The 13,925-nt window shown below is 46.3% G+C and overlaps 1 protein-coding gene across 1 annotated transcript in view; it reads right to left on the reverse strand.

Annotated features, from left to right (window-relative positions):
* The window catches only part of SH3PXD2A (SH3 and PX domains 2A), a 115,295-nt gene that overhangs the window by 55,656 nt on the left and 45,714 nt on the right, over positions 1–13,925 (reverse strand). The window contains 2 exon segments of the mRNA XM_061556481.1: positions 3,652–3,743; positions 9,788–9,864. Coding sequence (XP_061412465.1) covers positions 3,652–3,743; positions 9,788–9,864 — 169 coding nt within the window.

Below are 13,925 nucleotides of genomic sequence, written 5' to 3' on the forward strand. Positions count from 1 at the left end.
TAAATCTCCGGTTGCTTTATTAGATTATGTTGGATGCGTACGATACACGAAAGTGGGTTTTTTTTTGAAACGCAACGCTAATTAATTGGCGAAATCCTCCGTCACAATTATCTAAATGTTTTTTGTTTTAATCGACAACGGCAAATTACATCTACACGCGTGCATGTATACACTGTATACATTGTGCATAACGGATATATATTGAGAGCAAACCAGCTGGACGCGTTATGGCATTTCAACTGTAAGCGCACCCCATAAAACTCCATAAGTGAATTGTATTGACGTATCGCAACCAATTCCGGAAAACGGCAACGTCGAATGTCAAAAAAAATTACAATTCCACCCCCCTCCGCCCTTCCCCCTTTTCTATGAAATCCATCACAAAGCCAAACACAAACCCATTTCACGGAAGGACGATGGAGACGTCAAACATTCGGAAGGTTTTAATGGGTTTTGTGCCACTGGCCTGTGCCGTCTGAAGCCACCAGCGCCAGTTCCTCCGGAAAGAGAGAGAGAGAGAGAGAGAAAAAAACCGCGCTCTAAAATTGCACAGCCAGAGGCGGCAATCGGGCCTTCGTCTGGCTCCGTGTATTGTGCCAATAAATCCAGGTTGAGATTTGAACGACGGTTTAAACGAAGAGGAAACAAGCCGTGCACAAGGGGGGGGGGGCGGCACCTGGGCCGTCACGCCGACGCTGCTGCACATCTGGCACAACACAAAACAGGGGGGCTTGCTTAAACGGTGCGTTTAAAAATAAATGGCTGCTTTGCTTGAGGCCTCATTGTAAGAAGACTTCTAAACACACTCTCCTGATGGAGGGATTCCAAACAGTTCCGAGCGCCCGTCTCAAGAAGACATCTCCTTCGCGAAAACTCCAATCCAAAATAGCAGAGTCGCGTTACCAGCGATGTCTAAGCCCAAGTCACCCTGAATACCACCACCCCATCTCTTTGGATCTAAGCAGAGAAGCTGAGCAGCTAACTGAGGCCTGTATAGTGCCTGGATGGTGCTTAAACGAATGATCTCCAAGCACAAGCTGGTTGTTATATGGGGCCGTGGGTCTAAGTGGTGGACATTCGTTGTTGTACTATACTTCATCACTACGGCGACGGCTTGTCATTAGGGTCCGGTGGGGCCAGGCGCTACACTGAAAAAGGTACAGGACACTGTAAACAATACTTATCTGCTTCTTATAAAGATTACAAACTGCATCCTCCTCTATCGCCCTCCTTCCTCTCCCTCCCCACCTTCCAGTGCAGTCTGTGGTGCCCCACCAATACACCGAATTTACCCAACGGCCACCACTGGACATCTAAGACTGCATCCCTTCATTAACGCACTGACCCGCAGTGACCAGCGTGGTGAAGTATGGACGAACAACCCCTGCAACACCAGCACTGCATGGGGAGACCCTCATCCAGCAGTGGATTGACTGCAAAAAAATGGCGGCGTGTGGTCCAGATGCGAGCAGTTGACGCCAGGGTGCGCTCGACACTCCAGGGACCTCTTTAATTAGAAAAACACTAATTAACCAGTTTAAGCCCAGCTGCTTAGGAGAACCCCATTAAAAAAAAACCAGACAGTGGTCAGTTTAAAACGTCAAGGCTCGCTTGTAGTGCAGAGAAGAAGACATCACTGCAGGGACACACGGGGAAACTGCACCCTAAGCGTTTCTACAATATCAACAAAATCTCAACACGTCCGTCAACAACAACACTGCCCATGAAGAGGGACACATATATAACGGTCGACGTTTCAAGCAATTGGCCGTCGTAGAAGAGAGATAAGGATGCCAGTGAGAGATTGACTGCGTGACAGTTGGAGACTACGTCACACACCATGGGCGCCAATGCAGGAAACACACTTCATTAGTTGCGTTTCTAGAAAACTTCAAGGAATGGGGTTGAGTTGTCGATATTCCTCCTCGCGCAACCCCGATGCCACGAAGCAAAACGCGTGCGGGTGTAAACGTTACACTCTTGAGTGCGAGAGCAACCACCCACCCCTCTCCCAGCGAACGGAAATCCACAGCCTCGGCCTGGAGCGGAGTAAAACGAACATTTCCGTCGTAACAGGATCGCACTGTTTAGCAAAGTCAGTCTCTGGGGACGGTGATGGCCACTTGAAGGTTATTGTCCCAGTTTTCCTCCACAGTAAAAAAAAACATATCCGCCAAACACCAAAACATGGCCCAAAACTCTCCTCGTTTCGAAAATAGCCGGCACACGAAGACAAAGATCTCACCCCCCTCCCCCCCATAGAGGCCCTTTGCGTGCTGTTAGCGGGCACCTATTAAGGCTGCCACGGCACGCACAGGGGTGGGTGGCCAGCACCACACACCCACACCAGGTACTCATGTAAGGCCGAGTCCACCTAGGGGAGGCCCAGAAGCCGGTCAGATATCCGTCACCGACGTTGGGCTGCGTGCGGGAATCGAACCCGGGTTCGATGGGTTCGTAGCGTAGCGTGCTAACCACTGTCCCACCGCTCCGCATAGCCGGCGCGCACACACGCGAGGGATGTCGCAGCAATTTTAAGTGTTTCCATTTCTCGTGGATGCTGCGGTGGCGCAAAGGTTCGCACACTGGGCTGGGCTTCAATTGGATATCCTGGCTCAGCGGTTGAAAGAGTGTCATGAGGTTCTCAAATCTCCCCGCCTCTGTCCACCCGACAGCGTAAATGGGCACAGTAATTCTGCTGTGACGGTTCCACCTGAAGACGGAGGCTTGTGTTGCCTCCGAAACGTCGTGATTTAATTTAGTTGTTTTCTTTTTTAATCTACGTGACTTTACCGAAAAACCAAAGAGTATGGGCACAGCGCAGTTCGTGTGTGGTGTGGAAGAGTAGGCCAAAAATATACTCGAGGTGTTCTCTAGAGCTACTCCTATTGGAGGCCCTTCTGCCAGCAGTGGCGTGAGCGAGCAGCTGCAGGGCTGCGCCTTTTATTCTCTTACCATTACAGTTCTCTTTGCGCAATCGCGATGGAAACGAGCAAGTGCACGACTGGAGGACTATCATGATGGGTTGGAATGAATATTTTGCTTGGAACAAACACAAACGCAATTTGCGATACACGACCGACGCTTTCAAGTGTCATAAAGTTGCCACGAAGTTTTTTCGATTCACCCGCAAAAAAAATAAGACAAATTTCGCACACTCTCTCTCTCTCTCCCTCTTTTGTTTTGCCAAATCAACCGTTACCAACAACTCGCCCGGTAACTGCGGGCGCACGCGGTGGAGAGCTGGCGGCTACGGTCGGTCATTTTAAACCCGAGCTGACGGCTTTGGGAATTAGGATTGGCGTGGATGCGAGGGCAAAGAAAAGGATCGCCCATATAGCCTGAACAGGATATTGGGGCAAGTGCTGTTAGCGAGCACCTAAGAAGGCCGGCACGGCACACGAGGAAGTGGGTGGCCAATATCACGCCCAAACGCCTTTGTCTCCCCAGTGCCGATGTTTACAAGCCACACCAGGTACTCATTTGTGGCTGAGTCGACCTAGGGGAGGCCCATGACCGGTTCAGATAATCGTCACCGATGTTGGTCACGAGCGGAATCGAACTCGGGTCGCCGGGTTCGTAGCGCAGCGCGCTAACCGCTACACTATCACTCCCCACAGGACGCGAGGGCACACACACGCTCGTTTTTACCCTCGCTGTGGATTGAGGTCTTCGGGCTTGGTCTCGAAGAAGTTGAGCACGTCGGGGCATTGCGAGATGTGGGCAGGCAATCGCACCAGAGCCTGTGGGGACAAACAGACGTTGACTTGTATCCTAAAACTAAAATAAACTCCCTTTCATTTTCCCAGGTAAGGTCCATTGAGCTACATAGCTGTTTATCGGAAGCGATCTCGCCACAAATCTTTACTCAACGAAGTGGCTTGTCAAGTGGAAATTTATAGCAGACAAATACTCTAAACGCATGTTTCTAAATGTGGAGGGAAAACCAGAAGACCCGGAAAAAAATGACACCACGGAGAGAACATGCAAAGTCGAAATATACAGCAGGTGTTAGGGTCGGGATCTAACCCACGACCTCCTGTATACCAGGCGAGGTAGCTAACATCTCACCACCTTGGTACCCCATCCTGTTGAAGCACCAGCAGAATCAAAGACAAAGATCCCACGTATAACCTTAACAAACTCTTTGGGGCAAAGTGCTGTTAGCAAGCACCTGTGAAGGCCGGCATGGCACACGAGGGGGTGGGTGGCCAGCACCACGCTTGGCCGCCTTTGTCTCCCCAATGGGAGACAAAGGCGGCCAGGGGAGGTTCAAATAATCGTCACTGGTGTTGGCCGTGAGCGAGAATCGAACTCAGGTGGCCGGGTTCGTAGTGCAGCGTGATAACCACTGCACTACCAGCAGCATCATCATCACCATGGTTATTCCACCGCTGCATGAAGGCCTCCTCAATCCGCTACCTCCTCCCGTGATCCTGTGATGTCATAATCCACCAAGGACCTACTCCATCTTCTTGGTGGACGTCCTCTAGTTTGAGGTGGAGAGACTCGACTGCCTTGTAGACCTGAGTAGCTCGACTGGATAGGGGCACCCATATCAGGCGGGTAACTCTGCGGGAATAAATGTGCTCCCTTCAATTCTTACAGAACTAGCGTGGCGAAGTATGATCAACGGCCATACTCACTGCACACGAGAAGGCCCCGGAGTTCTCGATCTGACGATGGTCAACTGTCAAGAGGAAAATTAGCGGTACTTCCAGAGAGTCCTTGTTGCTCTGATATGTGTGTCTCCAAGTTTTGGAAAATCCGGACATCAAACGGGTAAAGTCCCCACGACCTCAATCGCCACGAGCGTCATAGAAGTGCTCCCTCGTTGCGGGCAGAGATAATGCATTAACGATGTCAGCCTGCATGCAGCCTTAGGCGGAAAGTGTTAAATATCGGTCTGACGTGAATTATTAATCGCAATGCACAAGGTAAAGTGGGCCCAACACAATGGGCAACGTTTAGAAGCATGAAACACAATTTTTGTTCCTGGGTACTAAGTGTTATTTTTTTATTGTTTATGCCTAAAGAGTAGAGAAAATTGATATTATCCCCGACAAACTTTGCTTTTGTGAGCAAGACTTTACATGAATGCAAGACACAAATGCACACCACGTTTTCTCATTGAAAATAGGTACATTTCTAAATATCACTGTCCTGGTCACAAAACAAAGTTCGTGGGGAATAATAGCCATTTTCTGTACTTTTGAGGCATAAGCAATTAGGAAATAACACTTACTACCCAGGAACAACATTTTTTTGGTTACACAGTGTAATCAGTGCAAGCTCTTACACAAGGCTGACACTCGACTACGCAGCACAATAACAAACCCCCACCTCGATCCCATCCGAAGGCAACATTCCAGCACATTTTCTCATCATCTCCGGTCACATCCAACAGATAAGATAAATGCACAGGCTGCATGCTGTGCTGTTTGGGAGAATGACGAAGCTGCACTGGGACAATGGAGTGAGACGTGAAAGCCGGAGACAAACTGAGAACCAGAAATACACGGGCGGGCGATATTGCAGCGACATTAGGAAGCTTCCTCCCCACCTACAGCCGGTTCAGGGGCTCGCAGTGGAAAAACTGACGAGTTCAACTCCTGGTCGGGGGTTAAGCTGGGCCATCATCCCTCCGGAGTTGATAAAAAAAAATTAGTACTTCTTTGTGGGAAAGTCAGCAGCGGTTGTTCTTTGGATAGACTTGCCCCCGCCACAGGAATGTGGATTGTCCACCGCTGGCTCAGGGCTGCATACAAGCGATGAGCAATACCTCAATGCTCTTTTGAGCAGAAAATCACGCAAAAAACTAAAGTGTACCTACAACCTTCAAATGTCTAAATTCATTTGCATCACAAGGTCGAACAGAGATGATGTAACCAAATATAGAAATCAACCACACTCACGAGGCGTCAAGGCTCGCAGGGTTTACAGAGCGGAGACAACTGCTGTGAAAGGATGTGTTCATGCCAACAAATCGGCTGTTTGTAGCTCTGGGCTCAACAACAAAAGGCAACTTCCAATCTCCACGACGCGTGTTTATTTTCCGCCAACGTGACAATAACACTGACGCACAGCTGGGTAGCTCGCAGCTGGAACAAAACGTTATTAAGTCGATCATTAACAAAGGCATGAAGCTCATTTTCATGATCACACATACACAAATATATATAATAAGTAGTACAAATATCTCATCTGAAAATTGGATATTAATTGTACACACCGACTCGCACGGATTTCTTCGAAATTTTAGTTAAATATATTAACCCATTGCGTCAATTTTATTGCATCATCATGCTAGTAAGCAGCGGTACAAGTAAATTTAGCGTCGCACCACGAACCCGGTAACCTGAGTTTGCTTTCCAGCACCAGTTAATATCAGTAGCGAGCGATATCTGAACCGGTCTTGATGCCACGTCGCCCAAAATTCACCGATCCACGCTGACCAGCGTGACAAAGTGTGGTCAAGTATGACATGCAGATTGTGGGGGAGGCCTTCTTCATACAGCAGTGAATTATATATTAGTAGTAGAGAACGCGATCTAAATAAACACAGCCTTAGATTTGTGTGAGAATGTCCTTACATCCCTTCGTGAATATATGCACATGGTAGGATGGCCGCTATACTGCAGCGAATATATTATACACTCTGTGTGGATATATTCTAAACCCAGCTTTCCTGAGATCAATTTCCAATGCTGCCAATGACCCCGAGGGACCCGCAAACCACCCACCAGAAATTTACCATCAACACAGCCTCGTGAAGGATTGACATTTGTAACCTACGCTGCGGAACAGTTGAGAGCATGCAATTAAAATGTGTCCTGACGTGCAGGCAAAATTGTGATGTCGACTAGAAAGCAACCGTGTAGCATCACCTTGGTTAAGGGGAGGGAGCTTATTTAAACTTACAAGGTGGGGGGGCATGACACAGTCAAGATACATTTTAAACAAATGAAAATGTTAAACAGCACGAGTAACAACCCGATCCGCATTCATCTTCCTTGAATTCTGTGCGAGCTCTCACCCCCCCAGTGTAAAAATATTGTTCCGAATTTATTTTACTTTGCTCTAAAAATGTATAAGCCCCCAGCAGGGCTGCAAAAAAAAACACTCCAAGTCGCCAGCTACCCCATCGAGAGACAATCACTTTGGGGGCTCGAATGATAATAATAATAATGTTAATGTTGCTATGGTTGTCACCGTGCAAACGCGTAAATATTTAATTATACTATGGCCGCCACGTAGCTGAAATGTAATTCCATCAGCTGTGTCACAAAAGGTTAAACCAGAAATGCCGACTGACCTTTGGTAAAAGGCAGCCCAGCCGAGTTGGGTTGAGTTTTAAGATTTCTGGATATTTTTCAGCATTTCTTCCATCATGCAACTATGCAATTCCACACTTTTCAGTGTTTTCCCCCAGCTATTAAAAAATGCTGAGAGCAATTAGCAAAACATGAAAGATACAACGTAAAAAGCCAAATGCAAATCAAATATCACCCTACGGGCAGACTCGAAGAATTCTGCACATGATAACCAAGCGCCACACATACACACACAAAAACAAAACCGCTGAACAATTTATATTTAATGATCATAAGGGCATAAATCCCATGCAGGTAAAAGAGCAGCCCCGCAATTTCGTGCTCATGCTGCTGCTGACGGTAGGGACTCCACTCGCAGGAGCTCCAGAGAGGCCCTCCAGATATTATTTTGGCCTATCCTTGGAAGAGGTGGGAATACTCACGCTTTACCCCACCAACACGACATCCCCCACATTAGCCAGTGTTTGTTTTTTGTTGTTCTGATTTTACAACAGTTTTGGTGACCCAGGGTCAGAGGCACTCTTGCCAGTGCGACTCCTCTATCCTGGTCTCTTGAGTTCTCACTGTGGCCAAACAAATAACTTGAATCTGAACGCACCACCTTCCCGATCCACTATGGTGGAACCCGTTTATACTACTGGGTAGACAGAAGTTGGGGGGGTGGAGGAGGGGTTTAGAAACTTGCACCGTTGTTTCAATCGCCGTGCCCGGGAGATCGAACTGGCGACCTCCGGATTGCAAGTCCAGTGCGCTAACCGCGACACCAGGGCAGCCATGCAATGCGGGTATAATTGGTTTGGATGTTTATTTGACACCATCAAAACCATTTTCATAGGTCTGTTAATAACACAGCTAATAAAGTTAACAACATGCTACCAAATGGCACTAACTTTAAACACAAAGAAAACTATTATTAGGTTTTTTTTTTCCCTTCTGAATTTTCCAGTGGTAAGCATGGGTTGATAAAACTTAGCTCAATTATTACAAAGATGCCATTGCCATAGGGATGGGTGGGCATTGTTAATAACAAGTGAACTGAAGTATGCTAAATCACTCTACAGGCCGTAATCTTCAATTCATGCCACGCTGAAATTTGAATAGTATAATTATAATGCTCAAACCGTTTATTTGAACGTACTGCTCTATTACAGGCAAGCTTCTCGGATTTACCCATTAGCATTGCGACAAAGGGAGCTGACAGTCTCCATTAGACCCAAACAAAATGTGTAAAATTCTAGTTCACAACCCTCAGCATTATTACCCAAGCTGGAATGTTACTGTGGTCTGCCTACATTTTTGTCAACGAGTTGCTAGCACCATATGAACTCTGGTCACCTTCAATAATTGCATTTTTCCATAGACAGTTGGATCTAGGCGTTGTAATTGCTAATTTTTGCAGATCATTTTCGCATCATTATCGTCAGCAGCAGCAGCCACGATCTAGCCACTGCTGGATGATGGCTTCCACAAGTCTCGATGCAATAATCCCTCTAGCTTCCGCACGCGAGCTGATTGCACGAACTCCATCCCCACAGCGAATGTCACTTTTGCAGGGAGACCTATTTCGATGACGTAAGATACCTTCACGTAACTATTCGGTGCTAAAGCCATCCAGGGTGTGACGATCCACCAGTCCCATGCAGGTGATTCAGGGTTGAACATAGATTGAAAAATCTGTTATTCTTTGTTTTTTATACATGTACTGTACATGATTTAATTAATATTCTGGTTAATTTTGTGTCCTCTAGCACAAGACCTATTTTTGTTACCACCTCGACCACAGATGATCACAGCACAACCACCACGACCACCACAACCCACCCCAATAATCCACCACCACAAAAAAAAACACACTGCAACCGCAACCCACCACATAAAGTAGTCGATTACAGTACTTAAACAATCGGACAGCCCAGGTCTAGACTCATTACATTCCTAGTAATCATATATACTGTAAGTTATGGCTGACTAACTGTCAGAAATTTGTTTTAAAACACGAAGGCCACTTATGTGTGCAGAATCCGCATATATACATACAATGGAAAAGTAGATGTGCGTGTGGGTGGAAACGTGTATGTGTGTGGATGTGAGAAGCGGTAGTGTAGCGGTTAGCGCGCTGCGCTATGAACCCGGCGACCTGGGTTCGATTCCCGCTCATGGCCAACACGAGTGACGATTATCTGAACCGGTCATGGGCATCCCCTAGATCGACTCAGCCTCAAATGAGTATCTGCTGCAGTGTGTAAACGTCGCCACTGGGGAGACAAAGGCGGTCGGGCGTGGTACTGGCCACCCACCCCCTCGTGTACCGTTCCGGCCTTCATAGGTGCTCGCTAATAGCAACTTGCCCCAACAGTCTGTTAAGCCTATACGGGGGATCTTTGTCTTTGTTGTACATGTGTGTGGATGCACTGCAGAAGCTGCATTCATGCATTTCAAATGTCGTCACTTACCCTGCAATACTCGTTGATGGGCTTCAGCCTCTTGACTGCCACATCGCGGATGTGACTCCTCCGAAACAGGATTTTCCCTGCGAAGGACAGCACAGCAGTGAGATACTCTCCGTGCTCCCGCTCCGCCTTAAACAATTCCAGACATCAAGGGCCACGTTCAACATTGGTCAGAAGCCCACTGAGATTCAACGGCCTCTCCCAGTCATCTCCCCCAACGCTACCCCAGCAAATACCTCTCCCCGATGACACATGCCTATCTGTTGTATAATTCGAGGTAAGCTTGAGTTACACTTTTACACAGGCAGTGCGATTTTAAATGGAAGAGTGCATAAGCAGTGCCTCAGTTGGTAGGCCGAATGAGCTCAATAATAAACCAAGGGGTATTGTATTATTTTGTAATTGAGACCTCATTTACATAAAATACAGATCAGAAGCCTTTAAATGAATTGCCATGTATTGAAATTGGAGACGCAGTCTCAGATGAATTTTAGAACAAACATATGTACGTGAATAAAATGAGTTAGTGATGCTGCGTTGGGCAGTAGTGCACAAATACAATGAATTTTAGAACAAATATATGTACGTGAATAAAATGAGTTGGTGATGCTGCGTTGGGCAGTAGTGCACAAATACAATGAGCAAAGCAGCTCAACACATTTGTCAAGAACTCTGTGGCCTTGAAAGAAAGAAAGAAAAACATGATACTAATAGGCAGCATTTCAGGCAATGTCCCTTCTCCATAGCTTCTTCATAGGATGTGCTATAAAAAAGGGTAATTGCAACAAAAAAACACCGCCTATTTTATTTTTTTATTTCAGGCCACACAGTGTTGTCGGCATATGTTTTTTTTTATATATGGACACAAATTTGCGAATTATTATGCAGATCTGGAGATAGATATTTCCATAGGTCTGCTAACAACTAAAAACACCATTAATTCCATCTTAAAAGGATTACACGTAAAAAATAATCGACTGTTTGGGTAGGAGTAACTGTTAGATGGATTTTCCAACTTTATATTGGCTTTAGCATCACATTCCATGGGAGGTAAATTACCTGTTTCACTGATGATGGACATTGTGTAGCTTTATAATATTAGAATGAGACTTTGAAGTAGATCAGACATTTAGGCTTACTCTGCCCTACGAGTAAAAGAAATCAACCTCTAGGTTGTAATCGTTTTGGGCCCGAATTGCAATTTTCTCATACATAGATACAATTATATTCCTCGACTTGATGAGATAAGCAGAGACTCGGCTACGAAGGCATAGACTTAGATATATTTGTGCCACGATTCAGCTTTCCAGCTCTCTTAGAACATCATTATAATTAACATCAGTCACTCCGTTGCGAGCGCACCCATGTATTAGACACTCGTGTGCTGTAATCCTTTTGCAAGGCTAACCCTTGCCCTAACCCCGACCATACGACACATTGTTAAGGCGATGGTTTAGAGCGAGCTCTGGGCTTGTTAACTACAAACACAATTCCTTGGGGGGGTCACTCCTGTTTAGCGTGTCACATTTTTTTCGCATGGCAGCCTCCCTTGGAGTGACACCCGAGAGACTTCACATTCAAACGACTGGAAGAAGTTGCGCGCTGTGTTTGAAGTCGACCGACCCCTCTGGGACTTGAACGGTAGAGAGGCTCGCGAGTTATATGATTGTAATGAAGCAACATTTCAATGTTCATACGTATGTACGGCACCGTATGTATCCGACCGTGCTGATCAGAGGCGCAGCACATGCATATATTCCATTGCATGCATTTGATTTCTGCAGTCGTTTCTCCATGAACGTTGCAGGCTCGGTGCAGCCTACTGTTCCGTCTCAGCTACACCGTGCTCGCACCTCCGATTAGCTGGGTTGGCTACGTGCGGTGCGAAAGAAGTTCAACGAGCGTGCACACGACCACCACCACTCTGCGGGTCACAGCGCTTCTCTTGCTGCCACGTGCCCTCGCAAGGCTCGATCTTGGAATTTCCATCTCATGATATCTAACGCTCAGTTCTTCACAACTCCGCTCAACAAATCAATAGACGTAACGCGGCAAAAGTCTTATCTATTTACACCTTCATCTCGTGCCAACGTGGGCCCCGTGCTCAGCAACCGTGATTTTGTGTTTTGAATGCCGTGCGATTTGAAGCGATCCGCTTCCTTTGAAAGTAAACTCCCGGTACGGCTCTTGCATTCTAACAAGCGACTGTTGTTGGTGACGCGAAACAAGCAACAACTCGGACAGAGATGCAAAAGTTAAAGTACGGGCAGTTTTACCCCTCGCAAAAAAACAAAGACAAGATCCCCCGTATAGCCTCAACAGACTTTTGGGGCAAACGCTGTTAGCGAGCACCTATGAAGACCAGAGTACCACACGATGGGGTGGGTGTCCAGCACCACGCCCAGCCGCCTTTGTCTCCCTATCGGCGATGTTTATACACACCAGGTACTCATTTGAGGCCGAGTCGACTTAGGGGAGGCCCCAGGACCGGTTCAGATAATCGTCACTGATTTTGGCCGTGAGCGGAAATCGAACTCTGGTCGCCAGTTTCGTAGCGCAGTGTAGCGCTAACCGGCGCACCGCCACTCCCCACCACGCACACACACACACACACGAGGGCTCCCCGGAGGTGATGCAGAAAGGGTTGTCTCTCAGGCTTTTCTGGAGGAAGCCGGCCCATCTGCTATCCTCTGCCCAATCTCACAAATGGTTCGGTGTAAATCGTTTTTTTACCAGAGCGCCCCCACCCCCCCTTCCTCTATTGAGCAAGGTGCCCTGGGAATGGGATGGCTTGTGGCCCACAATGGGGAGGTCAGAATCAGGGCAGCGGCCCACAACAGTCATTGCCTCTGTCTGCGGAAAGACAGACGCTGGTAGTTGCGTGGCCCGATGTGCCACTTTTGTTTCAATAGAAACAAAAATGTTCTTGGTTCTTTCGGTAAAGTCACGTAGAAGGGAAATAATAAAATAAAATAAAATTATTTTTACTTTTTTTTTTTAGTATTTCCCTTCTACGTGACTTTACCGAAAGAACCAATAATATGAATCCCTGCAGTCACGAAAGCTTTAAATAGAAACAAAAATGTTAACGCTTTTGAGGATTTGCAGCAATACCACGAGAATTGTGCCTCCTGGGTCCTGGCTCTGGAGACCACCTGGAAAATATTCCAGGCACGCGTTGACAATGATGGCGAACAAGTGGAGACTCTTTGACTTTTTGAAGCTATTAACATTACACTTGTTATCATGTTACAGTGTGTTATCCGTTCATTTTCAATTTAAAACAATTGGCCCGTGTAAAGTGTTAAAAAAATTTGAAGCACGCTGCATATTGCTGTATTATGTCCACTGAACTGCAACGATGGTTGGATTTTTGTTCGTATGTTACAATTATTTTTATTAACTGACAAAGAAAATGTTTAGATCTGTGGAAAACATATTGATTACGTAACCAAATGCATGTGTGTATCTAAGCCCATATTCATTCTATCCCTTCCATCAACTTCTATAATGGATGGAACCGAATGAATTCCCTCCACTTGTGTCCGTTATATAAGCCTGTGCTGAAATTTTAATTTAGAAATGCACACTTAAATTATAATCATTTTATTCATATTACGAGAGAAAATTGAAACTTGACTTGACGCAGACTGGCCATGAACCAGCACTTATTTTGAAAGTTTTGACGGTTGATGTGAGCATTCGCAAACCATTTCAGCTCTCACCTTGTAAATATCAGCTCAAATAGCGCTTGCCTAATTTAAATTACGCTTTAGCCCCCCCCTCCTATTGTTGCAGCTATTTTATTCAAGTAATTGTACACGCCACTGACGGAATTTCAGAAAATTATTCCAAGAAAATGAATCGCAATTACGGGTTCTCTCTGTGCGAAGAATGAACACACAGCCTATTTCATATTTACATTCCAACATTTCATTCATGCTGTCACTAGAATTTTTAACGCAGCACTGTACTCGGAGACATACCGCAAGAGTGACTCCATTGTAATGGGCTCCTCGCCATTCCCAGGCCAAGCAGCATTCCAGCGACGATGTGAATGCATTCTTTGTTAACGCGCAGCAATTTTTTATATTCCTAACACTATGACTGCATTGAATTGTACTGCATTCTACAATCGGTG

The sequence above is a fragment of the Lethenteron reissneri genome, chromosome 22 (genome assembly GCF_015708825.2).
Source record: "Lethenteron reissneri isolate LAM-NWPU_2019-01 chromosome 22, ASM1570882v1, whole genome shotgun sequence".
NCBI lineage: Eukaryota > Metazoa > Chordata > Hyperoartia > Petromyzontiformes > Petromyzontidae > Lethenteron > Lethenteron reissneri.